The sequence below is a fragment of the Anas platyrhynchos genome, chromosome 7, assembly GCF_047663525.1.
Source record: "Anas platyrhynchos isolate ZD024472 breed Pekin duck chromosome 7, IASCAAS_PekinDuck_T2T, whole genome shotgun sequence".
Lineage (NCBI taxonomy): Eukaryota > Metazoa > Chordata > Aves > Anseriformes > Anatidae > Anas > Anas platyrhynchos.
The window spans coordinates 21,973,658-21,992,514 of NC_092593.1; the positions used below are offsets into that span (position 1 = coordinate 21,973,658).

An 18,857-nucleotide genomic window follows, 5' to 3' on the forward strand; every position below is an offset into this window, starting at 1 on the left:
CTGGGGACGGGGCCGCCTCCCCGCCTCCTGCCCGACCCGAGGCGGCCATCCGAGGGCAGCCGGGCCCGGGACGGGGCTGCACCTGCCCGTCGCGGCCCTCGGTGACCCGTCACGAGCCCACCGGTACCGCGGCTGTCCCCAGGGCAGGGGCTGCGAGCCCCCCGCCCCGCCCCGTCCCTCCGGCCCCGCGGCCCCCCGGGCGGGTGGTGCCGGGGCCGGGCGGCGCGGGGGCGGCGGCGGCGGCTCCCCGGCACGCACCGGAAGCGCGGGGGACGGGGCGGGAGCCGCGGTCGCGCCGGTTGCAGCCTCCTCTCCCCTCCTCTCCCCTCCCCTCCCCTCCCAGCCGCGCTCCCTCCCTCTGCGGCGCGCGGGCCGCGGCTTCGGGGTCGGCGCCGCTCGGGTCCCGCCAGCCCGGAGTCCCTCGGGGAAGGTGAGGGGCACGGACGGGACGGGACGGGACGGGACGGGACGCGGCGGGGCCGCGCGTTGCCGCTCGGCCGCGTGTCGGGACATGTCGGCGCTGTCGGGACATGTCGGCGCTGTCGGGACATGTCGGCGCTGTCGGGACGGGTCTGCGCTGGGGAGGCGCGGGGCCGGGGCCCGTTGGTGTTGCTGCGGCGCGGTGCTCGGCGTGGGGTCCCCCGGGCTGCGCTTCGACGTGCGGGGCTCTCCCCGCCCTCCTTTTCCCCTCTGAACTTGTGAAGTGCGCCGGCAGGCTCTGCTTCCCTTCTGCTGCTTCTTCCTTTCTTCTACTTCTTTCCTTTTTCCCTCTTTTGCCAGCCCTGCCCACGCCTGGCCCTTTCCACCGGAGGCTTCGTGTGTGCCGCTGGGGAGCCGTCGGGGGGCCCCGGGCCGCCGCTTCCCCGAGCGCCAGGAGCAGGGCTGGGTGGTTGAAGGCACGGGGCGAGCTCTGAGAGCCTCAGGGCTGCCCGTTGGCGCCGCGCAGTTCGGTGTTTCCAGGACTTTGGCCTCAAATTGTAAGTCCACCGAAGCTGGCCTCTTCTCCTGCCGGTGCGGCGCGCTGCAGGCGGTGGCAGCCCAGGAGCGCGGCGTGGCCCAGGCGAGAGGGCGTGCGGGCGCTGCCACGACGAAGGCCGGGGTCCCGTGGCCACGAGTGGTGGTGCCCAGGTGGGGCTTTGCTGTCCCCTGGGCCCGCACACAGGTGTCAGTGCGGTGCCGCCGCTGCCGCACCTCGTGCAGGTTCCTCCCGGCGGGCACCGCTGTGAATGAAGCGAGGGCAGCGGCGTTGCCCTGAGATAAAATGTTTTCTATTTAAAGAGAGGCGTTCAGACCCTTCGGCCTCCGCCGTTGGTGCAGATCTGTTTGAAAATAGAATAGTTTGCTTCCTGAAGTACTCAAATTATTTAGGCTGAGTTGAGGTCTTTTTCCTGTAGCACTGATGTCTATATAAATTCAAATAAAATTAGAAATCTTATTAATGGAAGTTTTACAAAGTTCTCGTGCTCTGACAAAGGCTCGAGTGTTGTTGCTCTTGTAGCCGAGGTAGGCAGAACGCTGCCCCGAGTCCCAGCATCTGCACTGCTGCTGCTAAATCAGATCAAGAAAGTTTAGGAAATCCAGGGGTTGTTGGTTTTATTTTAACCTATTGGCAGATTGAGATATATTGAGTTCAGGAGTGTGCAGGGAGTTTGTTTGTATCTTACCAATTAACAGCTCATAATATGATTAAAGGGTCTTTTATTTATAAGAACTTCTCTTTCTGCAATACCTCTTGCAGGTCGATATTACTACAACTCCGTGTCAGTGTTCTTGTTAGAAAAGACAATGGTTAACCATATTTTGGCTTGGTTTTCTTTTAGTGTGCGTTTTCTTTTAGTTTGTTTTGGTTTTGAAGTCAAAATAAGTGTGCTGCTGCAGAAATCCAGGTTGGTATCTTCGAGGACTGTAGGCCATGTTGGATACAAAGGATGATTAGGATCTAAAAATGGATGGTCAAAGATCCTGGAAGCAAAAGGACTGTTTTGCCAAATAAGGAAACTTGGCACATTCTGCTGTGTATTTTAAGATAGCACAAGTGTAGTGTGCTACTACTTTATTGGCAATATGTTGGCAGGATGCCTTCCCGAAAGAAGCACTGAATCAGGCTTCATGGAGTCACACAGTGAAGTTGGGGGAGAGAGTTACAAAGGCATTTCCTTGAATAAATTGTCAAGGTTGTTTTTTTATTATTACTTTTTGAGTGATCGGATATTTCAAAAGCGTCAGGTGCACATGCAAGGTGTGGGATGCAATTTAAAGTTGACAGGCGTGCACCGAGCTGCAGTTACAGTACAGTTTGTGCTAAATTCTTCCCTCCCTCCTGTCTCTAACGTGCAGGCCCATCAGGGGAAGCCACCCATGCTCGGGGAGCAGTAGCTGAGTGACAAGCAGCAGGGCCTTCTGGTTTGTGCTGGAATATAGCAGAGTGCTGCTGAGTGGCAGTTTCCCTGCTGCGCGGCACTTTTTTTGGGCACTGGGGTACTGCTGAGTGCATCCTGTTTCAGTACGTGAAGGTGCAGGGCAGTGCGGTTGTGCCAGTTGCTCCCCCCAAAATGCTTTAATTTCAAAAGGTCGGTAATGGCTCGTTGTAGGCGGTTTCACACACTCAGCATTTATATTACTGCACTGAACTGAGCATGGCTTAATACCTTGCTGGAAAGTGGCTCTGGGTAATAGCACCCTGTTAGTACCCTGCATGCTAAATACTGCCAGAGGCGGCTTAGATCTGTTTCGTTGTGGTGTGAAATGACCAGCTTCTAATGTCCTGCTCAAATAAGTTACTACAAGGAAAACAATCTACACAGGAGAAGGTGGTGATATTTCTTGCACGATTACAATGTGACTTGTGACTTGTTAGAAATACACCTGAAGAGGCACAAGCTCATTTTTCCCCCAAAGATCCCGCAGGAATAATTGCAATAACCAGCAATCAGATGATTTCTTCGAATACTTGTCGTTCAGTTTCTGAACTGTGACACTTTCACTGTATAGACAGCGAGCAGCAGGGTCCCTTGAGGTGGCATTCCCCGTGCTAAATGACAGCAGTAGTTGGGGAGCCCGAGCTGTGCCCCCTTGGAAGGGCAGCGCTGATGCCAAGCCCTCCTCCTGCTGCGTGCCTGCTCAGCAGGAGCTGCCTGCTGCCTCGCCGCGGCCCCAAGCAGGGGCTGCTCTCCAGGCTTGGAAAGCCTGCGGCCTGAAAATGTGCGACACGTGGGCAGAATGATGCACTTGTTTTGGATAGAAGTAGAAGAATATGGAGTTTAAGGAAATACCAGATATTTTTCTTAACCAATGGTGTAAACTAAGATTGTTAAATATCTCTTAAAACACGGTGACAAGTTAATAACTGTGTGTGTAATTGTCACATGCAGTTGTTACTCTAAACAGTTGTTTTCTCAAACATAACAAAGGGATTGATCCCTCTAATTGAGGATTAACTACCTTGCATCAAGAAAAATGGAGTAATATTTAAACGGGTTTATTCTTTCATCTAGAGGAAGAAAACTGTATACCTGACTTAGGCTGTCATTAGTTACCGATCTCTCTTCATTTAGCATCCTGGGTAAATATCTTCCACTTTCTCTGGAAGAAAACTTCTGGGGGAACTTAATGCAAATCCATGAATCATTCTTTATATTATATTACTTACTGTATGCTGGTGACGGTAGCATCTGCAGCTGACTATTGTAGATACATTTGAAAAGGTGTTTAAATAATGAACAGTAGCTTCTGCAAGTGCTTGTGTGCCGGGCACTGCACTATAATTGCAGAAATGTTTAGGAATGGGTAATTTTTTAAACAGCAGGGAGGACACACAGAAAGGTACTTGCTTGCATTTAACAAGTGTCTGGTGTGGATTTTGTCCAATACTAGTAAATGTTGATGTCTGTTTTCAGTGAAATCTTAGAACAACATTTAGTTCCATGCTGGTGTAACTTTCAAAAGTTAAATAATTCACTTGTTTGTATGCATAATTTGGTTCTTTTGGGTGAAGAGTAATTTAAGATAATTTGACAACTTTTCAGAACTATTGAATTCAGATAGTAAAGGCCAGAAATAGTTGTTTCCTTTGATGCATTTTTGTTTTCGCTTGGTTTTGTGTTCCTTCTGCCATCTCCAACACAACCATCTGTTATCAGCTGTTCACGCTTTCCTCTTTAATTTATGGTCCAGTTGTGGTGCATATACTTTTGCCTGTGAGTGACATTACTCTTCTGAATAACTCTGTCATCAGTAAGGAGATTATTCACCAGAGCATAATTATCCACGTGCTTAAATGAGTCTCTGGATTGTGAAGCTTACCTGTTTTATTTGCCTATAAAGTGTCACATATGCGTGAGATGCATGTACACAGCATTGCCTTTGAAGAACTGCTGAGTTAAAAATGACAAATGAGCTTTTGTTTCTGAGGACCAGGTAATTAAGCAGCATTGGCAAAGAAGCAAAAGTTAGAACAGCCTTCATTATGCTCCTGATTTGCAGAAGGGACTGATTTCCTTTCCCTTCAGCTTTCCTTAAAGAAAGTATATGATGGGCAGTACAAAGGATGACTCTAATCTTCTGTAGGTACATAAGAGATGAAAGGAAATCAAATGACAACATTGACAAGGTTAAAACAAGAACAAAAGGTCAAAAGAAGAGTTCAGGCACTTAGAGAAGGAGCTGACGGGATACTGGAAGGAGACTATTTCCTGGTGCAGGGATGACCCTTGTGCTAGCTTGCAGAGCTGGCAACAGAAACTGTTGCCTCCTGCAGAGCATTGCAGACTGTTTGTCAGCAAGATGCATGGTTGAAGCCAGCTCCCTCTAAAACGTGATGCCTTCTATAAACATGTTAAAGCTGTCCTGGCCTGGGCAGCCATTGCCTTTACCCTTGTGGGTAGTGAAGAGACCTGCAACACACCATGCAGTTTCAGAAAAGGCTGTTTGTTATCTTATACAACATACAGAAAAATACTTTGGTATCCTCATCTCTCAGTTAGAGAATTGCTGCAACCAAATGGGGACAGAAATTTCTCGTCAAATGAGATCTCAAAATGTTTAACAAATTATGCACAAATTCAGGAGAGCTGGGAGAGGAAACGTGTGTCTGTTTCTGTTACAAAAGGGACAGCTTTTTTTACAGCAGGCAGAGCTAGGTATATCACAGATGCAGTTCCCAAGCACATGGTGTCTTGTACTATCTCAGAAAGCCCTGCAGGCTGGAGGCTCCTGAACTTGTGTTGTATTTTGATCCCGTAGATAGATCAGTATAACTGGAGGTGTAACTTTCACCAGCAAAACAGTATCTCTTTGTTTATTTTGCTCAGACCTATCTCTGTTTCAGTTTACACTGATAAGCTTACTTTCGTTAGCTGCCTGTATAGTGACTCTTGGTGGGGATTAAAGCTTGTTGGTCTAAGCTGGTGCAGGTTCCTACCACAAGCCTCAAGGTCCTGCAGACAGCATGTGGCAGGTTCTGCGGGATCCTGCCTGCTCTGCGCTCCTCCAGAGAAGTTGAAGCTTTCCCATCTAATACCATTTAAAAAAAAAAAAAAAAAAAAAAGATAGAAACCTAAAATTAGTCATTGTTCACTCACTTAGGTGATAATATTGCTTGAAATTTGCTGCAGGCATGAGGTTTATCACTTTGAAATCTCTGAGAAGGACGTTCTGTTCTCCTGGCAGCAAAGATGGATCGTCTCTCAAAACCGCCGAAGCCGGTCTTGGCACAGGCTGCAGAATTTCACATATTGCAACCCAGATAAATTACTGTGTGCTTACACTTTGTTGTAACATGTGAACAGAACTGACTCATTTGGAAAAAGACTTTTGTTGTGGGCAGGTTTTTCTGCACCCTGGTGAAGAGTGCTGCTACCTGGCTGGCAGCGCGCGCCCCGTGTGTGCCGCCGTGCGCCTGGCAGCCCGGCGCAGGGTGCTGTGTGTCGTGCAAAGTGATCACAACAGGCAAGAGCGCGTGCTTCGCATGCCTGAGCTCCTATGCAAGCTGGGATTTGAAAGCACATTTCCCGTCCGTCAGCGGGCTCGGTGCTGGGGAGCGTGGTGACGCGCTTGCGTTTCGCACAGCTCCTTCCAAGGTGCTCGGGAGACCTCCGCGTAACTGCAGAGTATTTTTAGTCCTTTCTGTCTCCCAGCTGTTCCTAATAGCTTGTGCAAATAATGTAAACATTTGCATAGCCTGCTGGGCTGCGAGCTCCTAGACTTTTTCCTCTTATGCTCGGTGGATTTTACTGCAGTGTGCTTGTTGCAACAGGTTCTTGTTTTGGGGTGTCTGAACATAGGTAAGAATGTCCATAAATCCGTGGAGTGAGTATTAATTACAGCTTTTCTCTTCACAGATTTTGCTGTGGTATATTTTGTCATTATGAGATGTCGTCTACCAGTGCTTCATTTGTGCAAATTAGATTTGATGACTTGCAGTTTTTTGAGAACTGCGGTGGAGGGAGTTTCGGGAGTGTCTATCGAGCCCGATGGATTTCTCAGGACAAGGAGGTGGCTGTAAAGAAGCTGCTCAAAATAGAAAAAGAGGTAAGAGTTTACTTTTAATTTCTTTGTCTGCTGTGGAAACAAGGACATACATTCAATTCTTGAGTTAATTGAAGCAATCCAACTTGTTTGTTTAATTACAAAAACCTGTAACTGGATGTTGTTACAACAAATACATACTGAGGGGGCTCTGCCTGAGTGTGTCTGATTTAAAACATTCTTGTTTTACTGTGTCTTTGCTGCCCTCCCCTACCTTTCCTGTGTAGCAGCTCCTCTCTGTCATGACCCTGAGGAGGAGAAAAGCTCCTGCACTTGTGGAGCTAGTAATTTCCACTTGATTCCACTGGGCACATTGCTAGGCAGGAGTACTTAGCATTCACTGGCTCTGCCTGCCTTGCTTTTGTCCTTACATGTAGTCTCACAAGAGCTGTGGCTGGTGCCTGTACGTTTGCTGTAGGCATCACATGTACTGCTAGGTGTTGCCTCTGCCCTGCTGCTGCAGGAGCTGTTCATGTGGGGCTCTGTGAGCTCTGAGCTGCTCACAGGTGCGCCTCTGCCTGGCCCTGTCTCGCGGTGTGGTTAAAGGCTAACCATTATACTAGTTGCCTTCTCCAGTGGCTTCCTGTGTGGCTGGAAGACAGACGGGTCCTTCAGCACTTCTGTGGGAAAAGGCAGAATGACTACTTACTGCAACTTGGCCAGCCGTAAGAGGTTTACCTGAAAATCCTCTTGACCCTTAGCTTTCTGCGGTGCCTGCAGTCCTCCAGAGCTCCAGTCTGCGTGCAGGTCTGCCACTAGCGCAGCAGCCAGGCTGCGCTGGTGTAGCACTGGACAGCACTGGGCTGTCATTCCAGCATGGTATATCTTACACATATGTATGCATCTTATGTCTTCTATGCAATACCCTCAAAGTGTTTTAGGAAGAGAGTTAGAAGCTGAATTGTGGCAAAGCAGCTCTGAGGACGACATGCTTAGCAAATAACCAGACACCAAGATTCACCTACTGTTGCAGCAACAGAGTTATCCCAATTGCGTCATGCATAGTGATGTGATAAGCATGTTTGATCATGATTAAGCAAGTTACTGTGTAAAATAATGTGGATCTCATGTTTTTTCTATTGAGGATGGTAGAAGAGGTACATGTTCTGTCCAATGTCAATTTGTATACTTTTCTCTTTGTCTTTTAACATTAACAAATATTAAAAATGAAAAGACAAGTAAAATCAGTGCTAGGCGACATCAGTAACATGCTGCTTGAAAATCATCTGACTGGCGGATCTCAGCAGTGATCAGATCTTTATTGAATATATGTGTCTGTATTAGTTAGACCTGTTACATACTGAAAGACTACTTAAAAACAGTATTACTACAACTTGTGATGGCATAAACCTTAGTGGAATGGGAAATAATGGAGGAAGTAGGACAGTTTATGTATGACCTGACGCAGCTGGACCATTCCGATGACATTTTTTCTAAACATTGAAATGCAAAGTTCAACTTGTAGTGAGGGGTACAGGTTACACACTGGGAAAAGGAAACTGTATGCTAGAAATAATATAGTATAGTTTCTAGCTTATCATGGTGCTGTTACAAATAATGTCCTTGCATATACAAATGAGGATCAAGTCATTTGTAAGAAGCGGGCATGGTTTGTCTGGGTAAGTCGCGCTGGGGAAAGGGTGTTAGGCAGTGGGAGCAGTCCTCCTTGGATTGTTTCTAAAGGAATGCTGACAAACTGGAGGGGCAGCCCAGGGGAATTGCAAAATACACTCAGCGAGTGGAAAGTATGGGGGTGCAGGGGAGTGTGTCTGTGGGTAAGACAGAAAGGATTGTCAGCAGAAGTGGGCAAGTGCCTTCAAGTACAAAATCTGCGTGTTTTTCTTCATGCCAGTCACCACTTGGAACCTAAGCTAGCAAGATGGGTTCTAGTTGTGAGCAGCATGGTATGGGCAATTTATCTTGAAAGGTTTCTGGAGAGGCAGCATAGAGGCAAGTCGTGATACCTTAGGTAAGTCTAGAAAGATTTGCCAGAATCAGTCTGTTGAAAACCTTGGGGAATTAAAAAAAAGTAAGAGCTTGTTTACAACAATTGCATTTTCATATGGAGAAAATGCTCTGGGCTTGTTTAATCTAGTGTCAAAAAGTTATTACAAGAACTAAAGGTTGGGATCCGAAGCCAGACAAATTAAAATGGGAAATAAAGCACAAATTATAAGGAGTGAGGATGAGTAATACTTGGAAAAGACTACATGGGGATGGAGTGAAGATGGAGAATCCTTTCCATCTCTTCATGTCTTCACATTGAGATGTCTTTTTGGACAACTGCTTCTGTCATGGTGTTGAGTTCAGCAGAAGAGAGCTCGGTGAGGCATGGTGGCCTGTGTGTGGTACACTGGAGGCAAGACTCAGCTATCTGAAGGTCTTTTCTGACCCTAATGGCTGTCAGTCTGTTTACATATGTAGTATGCAGCATGTTTGTCCATAGTATGTTTATCTGTAGTGATGACAATATTGAACGTCTGTGACTTAACTGTGCTTAAAGTCATGGTGAGTCAATGACTTTTCGGATAGCACTAGAAAAATAACTCGCTCAAACTGTATGTAGATATTTGGACAGCTTGCATTTAGTCCGGAAAACTAATTGTTGCCCTTTCTGACTTCTTTGAAAGGAAGTGTCCTTTTTAACTCCGTGACTGATTGTCTTTCATTTCTCTTAACTGCTGCCAATAATCCATAACAACTGAATAAAGAGAAAACAGAGGCGTTGGGAAAAGCTTGCTCAGAGGAATTTCATGCTTGCTGAGTCCAAGGGCACAAGCCAAGTCAATAGAGCAGTGGTGTCATTCTGCAAATATGTTGTATCTGTGCTTCATTTTATTAAACAAACCAAACAAAAACAGTAAATATCTTGAAGGCTTTCTATTAGCCAAGTGACTGGTAGGTTCTGACATGTAAAACAAAGAGTTTTTTGTTCCAGTATATAGCAGCATCTCATACTAAAATATGTACTCGGAAAAACTAATAAATACTTGAAAGGGTGTAGCTCAGGCAGATTTCTTCAAAAGTCTTTAAAATGTGGAAAATGGGAAGATCTCTGCAAGACATTAACTTCTTATGGAGAGATAGTAAAATCTGACTGTACAGGAAGAGGTGCATGTTTATGTGGATGAGAGCAGCTAAATAAGTGTACTGAGAGAGAGAAATACTCTGCCAGGCCTTGATTAGAGTATCAGATCTGCAGCTCTGGGCAAGACTTAGGCCGATTAGGTAAACTGTAAGAGTGTGTCTTGAGTGATTAAGTAACAGCAAAAACAAAATTAAATTGCAGTTTTACTGTCTTGTACAGGCACTTTAGCAGGGTTTGGTTTTAAGCAAGGAACAGTAGTTCCTTGTGAGTTGTTTTATGGAAAATGAAACTATCAGCATGACGTTTGTGATGCATACAGGGGAAGCAGAAATGTCTCCTGTAGTAGGATGTGTGCTTGCTCCTTCTGCCCCAAGTGATAATTATGTGCACTCATTGAAGAAAATCACACACCTTCTACTCAGAAAGTTATTTGGTATTTTTGTGAACAATTTGTGTGAGTTATTGGATAGGCCCATAATTTGTCTCCTGCTGAAGCAGATGGGAGTGAATGGGCCAAAGGCCTTATTCTGCAAATTGCTTGCAGTTTTTTGACTCCATTATCCAGAGCAGATACCTGCCTGAGCAAAATGTTACAGCCTGCTGTTGGATGCCTTCGCTGTTCACCAAACAGCATCTACCTCCTCTGTCTGTCTGTGCGGCTCCCAGGTTCACCTGTTGGCTGTCACCGTGTTGAAGGCTGTGTTTTTGGTGCTGTTTTTCAGTCCTTCTTGGCACCCGGTCAGGACTGCGCTGCGTCACTGTGAGGTTTATTGCTGCTGGAGCTTACCTGAAACTTGTGTTTAATTGCAGCGTGTCTGCTCTCTGGAGCCATGAACGGCCTCTGTGCAGTTGATGGGCAGCAGCGTTGTTTGTGGTTAGCTTACTTCAGCTGCTAAACCACAGGGCTGAGGTAGAGGGTGGCTTGGTTTCACTCAGTATGGCTGGTCCTGGACCTCCTCCCAGCACAGGCCCTGCTCTGAAGCAGCCACATGCCAGTGACGGAGAGAGGCAGGAGTAAAACAGTGTAAAATGCACCTGAAAGCTATTGGAAAGTGCTTCTGACGAACTAACAGCCACTCGGGCATAAAAAATGTTGAACTGAATACTGTTAACTGTGCGTGTTTTGTTCAGTCATGTCTGAGTGATGGAATGGGATTTTATGAGGCTTGAGAACAAAAACATGTTCTTACAGGTTTTGAGGCAGTATTGCTGGAAGTCTGGCTACCATAGAAATTAATTCTATATTGTCAGGTTTATTTTTTTTATTTTTTTTTTTTTTTGTACATATGCATTATATACAATAAGCTTTAGGGGATCTTTTCAACTGCATCATATCATAAAACTTTTCATATGGAAAGTAATGCAGCTTGTTCCCTCTTTTTATTTTATGGTTCCTTTTGGAAGAGACTGTCCAGAAGGCATTGATTGTGCCTGTAACATCCAAACTGAATGAATTAAGTTTAATCATAGGCATGTCACTAAGCTTACCTCAGTCATGTTTGTACTCTTAAAAGAGTATGTGGTAATTTTAATGTGGGTCATAAGAGTAAGGACTGGGAATGACTTTCAAGAGTAACAAGAGAAAAACAACAGAGTAAAATAAAGCAAAACAAACCAAACCGAATTGAAATTGATACGTAGCCCAGACAGGACTAAAAATAGTAGATGTTTTTGCTTGCAGTTTATAGCTATTAAGGGTGCTTGGGTGCCAGCCTTGAATGACTTGTCCATTCTGGGATCTGGCTGTAATGAAGAGCAGTTTTGGTGCTTTTTAAATTATTTTATTAGCTCTTTCTAGGACATTCTACTCCCTTACCCCTTTCATTTCTGAATCGGTCAGTTTTTAAAGTGATTCAGGATGACATCTGTCAGGAAATGTCTACATTTACTTGATTGTGACACAGAGAGGAGGGGCAACAAACACACGGATTCCAACATGTGATCCTGGGATGCACACAGTATTGCTAAAGAGCGTAAAAGATGACCTAGAGTATATGTTATAGAAGGTGTAGGCATGAAATATACAAACTTTCCAGAGAGACATGAACAGATGAAGGAAAACTAGAATTCACTTTTTTTAATTAAACATCCCTGAACTAAGTGATCTCATGGGAACATTTTCAGCCCCATCTTTATTTAAAGAAATGCTGCTGCATGTTGTGAACAGCTGAAAAGAAATAAAACTGTATTTTACTATGTCGAAGGGGGATCTTAAAATGTCTTTTTTTTTTTTTTAACAGAATGGTTATTTTGTAGGATTTTCTGTTTCTTTTTATAATTTGGTAAAGGAAATGGCTTTTCCCACTTCTCTGAGCACTAAGGTACCCCCATAATGGTATCAGGATACTCAGTATCCTTGCTATTCTGTGGCAGTTGTGAAAATCAGTTCAGATGCTGCAACTGTTTTATATTCTGTGCCTCAGAATAAACCATTTTGATAGTACAGGCTTCTGCAACAAATCTCTGGCTGTATCTGCTTTTGATTTTACCCTGCTTTTGGCCTACATTCAAGGGACATTTTCTGAAGGACATTATTTTTTAAAGGAATTACATGTTCTCAGGTCTCAAGAAAGTGTAAGAGACTTTCGGAGTGGATGCTTTGGATAAGACTTGGGCAGAATATGTGTTGCAGATACCAGCCTAATGAAAAAATGATGTAACATTATCAGAATACATTTATTCTTGGGAAGAACAGGCATTATTTTAATTTTGTCTGTTTTAAAGAGGTATTTTATTCCTCTTTGTCTCTGCTCCTCAAAATTTTCTCAGAAACGTAGCTGTCCAGGCACAGAAACATACTGGTCTGTATTTTGCTGCATTTTATTGGGGTGGATTTTTATTTTTTTACTCGTGTATTTAAACATTTTGTACTAAGTTTTTCATGAGATGAGTAACATCTTTCAGAGTTGCTTCATCTAAATAATGAGTATTTGTATTACAAGTAGTGTAGCTTAGTGAGATATTTTGTCCAGCTTAATTTGAGCTTCTTACTGGTTTGTATATACGCAGTTCTTTTAAATCAAGCCAATTTTGGCTTAATTTGATTTAAACATCAACTTCAATGAAACTGGCGTGGCACAGCTCAGACTGGCACTCTGTGGTTTCAAAAGTTATTTTGGGTCACTTGAGACGTAGTGACTGTTGATGTTGTTATCTTAGCTTGCAATAAATGAAAAGCAGTTTTACAAGTGTTTGTGAATCTTGCTGTAGCCATATTTAAGAAGTTACCCTATCCCTTTTTATCTGCTAAACCAGCAGATTTTGTATTGAAACTGTAAAGGATTAAGTTCATGTTTCCTTCTGTTGGCTGATGGACAGCTGTGAACAATAACAAACAAGCCTGATAGACAGGTAAATTAATAAAAAAGCAGCAGGTTTTCTGTGTTGCTTCCTTTCACTTGATTCTCTTGAATTGTCTTGAACTTTGTAAGAGTGAAGCTGAACTGCTTTGTCGGTGCTGCTGGTCAGGAGTATGCAGGCAGTTGCCAGAGCTTGGTTGATGCACAGAAACATGTCGTGTATCCAATCCCTTATGTAGGAGTAGTATCTCTGTGAGGTCTTGGATCCTTTCAACTCAGTTATCTTTACATTTCCCTTTTCAGAAGGTGCAACTCATCAGGTGAACAAGTTTTAACACCACAATTCTACAAATTGTGAATAAATATTGTTTTTGTAATGGAGAAAACCTGTTTTTGTCAATTATTAAAAAAGCACTGTCTTATCCTTCTTGCTGCCCGCAGTATCCAGCCTGTTAGGGTATTCCTTAATATTCTTCCATTTTTCCATTTCACAATTAATTTAATTCCATTCTGTATTATTTTCAATATTATTCTGTCAATCTGCTGCAAATTTTTGTTGGCAGTAGGCTGGAATTGGCAGTAGGTACTAAGTAGATACTTAGCCATGATTAAGTTTTGGTTTTGTTTTTCCCGTCTAGATATATTTTTCCCTTTTCAGTCGTCTTTTTGCATGGGCTCAGCTATTATTTACAATTTGGAGGAGAGGTTGCATTGCTTATTTCTCCATGCCAGTAACCCTTGACATCAAATTGTGGCTCTTTTGTGTCCCCTCCCACGACATTCACTGACCCTGGGTTTCTGTTGAAGTGATCAACTGCAAAATGGTATTCTGGGATGTTGAAGCTGTACTGAAGCATCACTAGAAATCTCATGGATGTAGAAGAGCTCCTTTTCTCTTGAGGTGCTCTTTGCAGACTCAAGAAGTTGTGAGACAGTTGAAGTTAGTTTTTATGTAACTGTAGTTTAATTTAAGTGTGTAAGTTTCTTAAGACAAAGTTACAGTAACAAAATCCTGCTGCAGGTGAAATCTGTTAGTAACTTTATAGTAAGCACTTGCATGTTTGAGTATCAAGTGCTTTGAGGGATGGGGACAAGTTAAAGGTCTGGGACCAGCACTGAAATCCACTGCTGTTGCAGTCCCTGGGGGTTCTAATTAAATAATGCACATGCATTGCAGTACGTGGAATAACAAATTATTGTTTCTGTTGGTAATAAAGTTGCTGCTGAGTATTTTATGAATCTAATAACATTCCTAGATTGTTGCACATAAGTGTGTGGTTGATCAAATGCAGTTTAGTGTTTGTGCTGGAGCTGTGATCTGAGTCCTGTCTTTTGGGGTCATAGCACAGTTTCTACTCTTTGTTACATTTAAAGCTGAGTGCAGGAGATGCAGTCTTTGGTTGGGGGTCCCCTGAAATACCTGCTATGTGCGTTGCAGCAATGGCATATTGAACAGTGAGTTTTGTCCTCCTAAGAGGGCAGTAAAAATCTCGATAGGACTGGACACGCTCTTCTTTTCTAGCCTCTTTTTTTTTTTTTTTTTCCTTTTTGTCCTTAATTTTTGTCTGGTTACACATGAGCTGCAAGAGGGTCTGGGGCAGAAGATTTCATTGAAAACAAAGCTGACAAGCATATAGATTCTAACTTTAAGGGACACATCAAAATTAATCTGGTTTTAATTGTAAATGATGCAACTCTGCCTGTAAAGGTTATTGCACGTTTACCTATTGCCACTTATTAAGGTGCTGACAGAGAAAGTTTCCTTTTTAAGAGGACAGTATAAACAGTGTGAGGCAGCTTTCAGACCTGTTTATGTTAGTGGGAGGCTGCAGAGGAACAGCTCCAGTGTTAACCCTTTCTCTCACACTCAGTTAATGGTGCTAAGCCAACAGGGGCGAATAAGGAGCTGCTTGCCTGATCCAGCTGCCTCCAAACTGCCCTGTGTTTCCTTAAGTGTGCTTCACTTCAACTTCCCCCATTCAGCTACTGGGGAGGAATCCTTTTTGCAAATACACATTGATTTACTGGATTCATCTGTGAATTGTTCTGCCTAATTTTCCATTTCAAACAGCAACCACCACAAAGGAGTTGGGAGGCAGAAGTAACAGCAACAGTGCCCAAAGGGCCAGGAGGGGCCTGAGGCGCTCGCCCAGCCCTGGGCAAGCTCACTGCAAGGGGAAGGGGCCATGTCCATTCCCTTCCTCCTCTCCACCTCTGTCTGGCTGTGTGTTTCACTCCCAAGCTTCCAAAACTCAAGGATTGTGATGTCTATGTGTTGTTAAGCAAAGCAGAGAGAAAATCATGTCATGAGACTTGCCTGCACAAATGTTTACATTTCGTGTGTGTGTGTGTTGGGTATGTGAGTTTCTAGTGGCCATATCAAAAATAAGCTTGCTTTATAGAAACAGAAAACCCTAAAACTGACTTTTGAGTTGCAGTAGGAGAAGCAAGGAAGCTCTTGGTGGACACAAGATGAGATTCAGCTGATTAAGCTCATATTTGGAAAGTGGGGAAGAAACAATAGGCATGCATGCAGCCTGGGCTGGCATCAGCTTTTAAATGAAAGCTGAGGTTCTCTATGAATTTTTGTATAGCAGAGGCAGAAAATGAGAGAGGTACGTAGGTGGTTGTTCTGGAAACTTGTTTTAAGATCATCTAGTTGCTGCACCCTCTGGTGAGTGATTGACGTTTTCCAATGCAGAACCTTTCTCTTCCTTGGAAGAGTCACAGAGCAAAGAAAATGTGCATGCCAATGTGCAGATAGAAGGGAAAAAAAGTACAGAAATTACTTTTTGTCTAAGCATATAGTAACTTGTGTTTTAATAATACTAGATGCGTTTGAGACAGACCTGTCAAAGGTGATTGTGTATAAATAGTGATTGATGTTCTTCCAGTGAACTGTGCACCTTTGATTTTCTAAACTGACGAAAAGACTTTTTACTTTGACTTCTTTGGGATGTGCCTGTGTGTGCTGGGGTAACAGGTAAAATTCAGAGCTGTTGAACTGCTTTTGCTTTTGGATGTTGCCTTGCTAATACCCCCTTTAAGAGTTTGTGTGAGGGCCCTAAAGGCAAGCACGAGATCCATAACCCCACTCTTTAGGTCTGCAATCTTTGGAGCTCTGCTCTTCACTTTTGTTTTTTCAGTTGTTCATGACTTTGTACTTTATTGTGAAGCTTTCTCTCTAAGCTGTTCTCTCTTCCATCTTGTGTAGAAGTTGGCAGTAATGTGGTTGCTGGCACTACGTCCCAAGTGCTCTGCTCTGGTTCCATGGCAAACCACTTCCCTGCTAGTGCGGTAGATATGGATGGAGGGCTGTAATTTCTCACTGACAGGGAATAAGGCTCAATCCTCCCAGGGTAAACATGCATACCGCTGTTATTTAATGAATTTGAAATTTGCAGTGTGAAACCTCCTGCCTTCTTATTCGTGTGTTCTATGGTACATTGTAAAAAGGGAGAGATTCCTTGCTTGTTCCAGGCTGTGTTACTGAGATGAACGTTAAGTAATGGCACTAACAGGGTGCCTGCCTCAAGAAATTCTTTCAGGGTAAGTGACACTTGATTCTGTAACAACACTGGCATCGGCTGTTAGCACGAGTGACATGTTCGTTGCCTTGAAACTGTGACCCGAGTTTCTTTTTTGGGAAAGAAAAAACCCGCAGACCCTTTCAAAGACTAGGGCAGTTGCTTTGTTTGTCTTTTAAAATCTGTATTTCTGCCTTTTTGCTTGGTCAGTGTTTAGAACCATTAAAAAAGTAAACGTGACATGGGGACCGAGGTCCTGCAGCTAAAGCTCCTTTATAATTACATATTCAGCCACAACAGTACAAAGGAAAATGAGAGTCCCTTTTTCTTTATGTACCACATTTCAGTTTTCCCTTAGGTTTAAATTGGCATTTTGGACTATGCTCACTGGAGCCACTGAAGAGCTTATCAGAAAAGGAAGGAAACAGAGGGAGGGAAAGAAAGATAGATTTCCAAATGACAACCTTTTGAATAGTCCAAGTTCAATCCCTAAAACAAAAAGTGGAATCTTTTTTTTTTCTAAATAATGTGCTCTACAGTCTCACCTCTCATCTTGAGAAACATGAAAGAACAAGTAAAAGAGATGACCCAAATCACAGAGTTCCTTTGAAAGAAGAAATTCAGCTGTTTTGAACACTTACAATCAAAGGAAGTGGTTTCCCTAATTACATGAACTATGTGAAAGCTCTCAGAATAGCTCTTCCACCCCAGGATTCCTTGCACTTTAGAAGTTTGCATAAAAGCTCACATGGAGAATCAGATGCAAAGTGTTTGATTCAAATTTTATTAGGCAGAAGTGAGCATACATTCGTACCTCTGGGTTTGACAGCTGGTTGGGTTTGGACCACAATTCTGGTTTTGATGGATTTCAGTCCTATACTTTAAAATCTTTCACTCTTCAGGTTCTCTGGTGAGACACCCCTTTCAAGAGAAAAGTGGAAATGAAAAAATGGAGAAGGGATAGAGGGGGCCTTTTGTGAGCTTTCAGTTGAGGATTCTTCACTCTGATTAGGCTATTCATCGTTGTAAAAATCCATCCTTGTACACAGCTTTTAAAAGAATGAGGGATTATATTTCCTCTCATTTTAAAGAAGCCATATATCTTAAAATATATATTTTGAAGAATTGGGATCTGAACTCTATAACTTTGGTATAATTCCAGTACCACCATTTCCTTCAACCTGTCAAAGTTCTGAATTCAGTACAGCTTTTCAGCAAAAAATTGATGTGTTCAGAAGGCTGTTACACCTTACGCTTTCTTTTTGTACATACAAAATAATAAAGGTATGTTAGTCTGAACTAAATAGTATATATAAAAACAGGCAGGATACTTCTAAAGGCTAAAGATCTGTGTTCCTCAAAATTTCCTATTTAAAAAAAAAAAAGGTTGTGGGTTTTTTTTGGTGGTGTGGGAGTAATGGGAACAAGTTGTATCATTAAAGAAGAGCTTAAAGCAGTATCAAGATAAATTTCAAATGTAGGTACCTACAGTTAGAGGCATCATTTACCCAGTTGAAATGCTTTGTTTTAATAAAACTCCAAATTTTGGCAAAGCAGAGTAGAATATTTCATTTGTTTGTTTTGGTAGGAAATGTCTTTATTTCTCAAACAGTTTTATTAGCTAAAAACATAGAGTTTAGCAAGAATTATGAGCCTCTATCCTCTAAGTGCTAGAGATAGGTATCTAGTCTTTACCTAGTTAAGACTAGAAATGATAATTCCTTGCCAAACTTCATCTGAAACTGATAGGACAGTCCCTGAAGGCATGATACACAGTTACTAGTGGGTGAAATCTTAATTAGCTATATTTGCCAGCTTTGCAATAATGCAGAACTATCACACTTGCTCTTTATAAGCATAATTTCCAAATGGTCCTATATTCTCCCTTCAGAGTCAACTACAGCAAATTTATCCAGATTTGCTAAAGACAGAGATAATTGATGAAATTGGTGTTGAAGAGAATTCTGAGTCCTCTAAATTGCACCAATTCAAACTCAAGAAGGAAAAAAGCTGGAAGGGTTGTGGGTGCCTTCTGGATGCACAGGATCAGCCAAACTCTTTATATAGTTAGATTAATAATATGATATCACTACCTGTTTGAAGAGAAGAGAGATCTTTCTTTGGGTGCTTCTTTCCTACCAACAATGCATCTTTCCTGTAAGAGGTAATTATCCTAAGCTCCGTGTCTTCTTTTTCCAGGCAGAAGGAAAGACTTTTTCCCTGGAATCAGGGCACAGTGTCCCAGAAGCAAACACCCTCAGCAGACCAGTAGTGTTGCAAGTACAGAGTGCAGCACAGTAGCAGTACATACTGCAAAGCAAGATAAATGTTGCGTAGCCATGCAGTGCGCTGGCAGGGTACTGGCTGGGTAGGAAGGAGTTCTGCCAGTGCCTTCTAGAGACCTGTGTCTTGGGCAGT

At 43.3% G+C, this 18,857-nt stretch overlaps 1 protein-coding gene across 6 annotated transcripts in view; it reads left to right on the forward strand.

Moving 5' to 3' along the window:
* MAP3K20 (mitogen-activated protein kinase kinase kinase 20) overlaps positions 1 to 18,857 on the forward strand; it is a 92,609-nt gene continuing 73,752 nt past the window's right edge. The window contains exons 1-2 of one of the 6 annotated variants that reach the window (XM_027461181.3): positions 1 to 430; positions 6,339 to 6,528. In XM_027461181.3, the coding sequence (XP_027316982.1) occupies positions 6,370 to 6,528 (159 nt within the window). In that variant the 5' untranslated portion in view covers positions 1 to 430; positions 6,339 to 6,369. The other 5 variants (XM_027461183.3, XM_027461180.3, XM_072040951.1 and 2 more) reach the window with 5 other exon arrangements.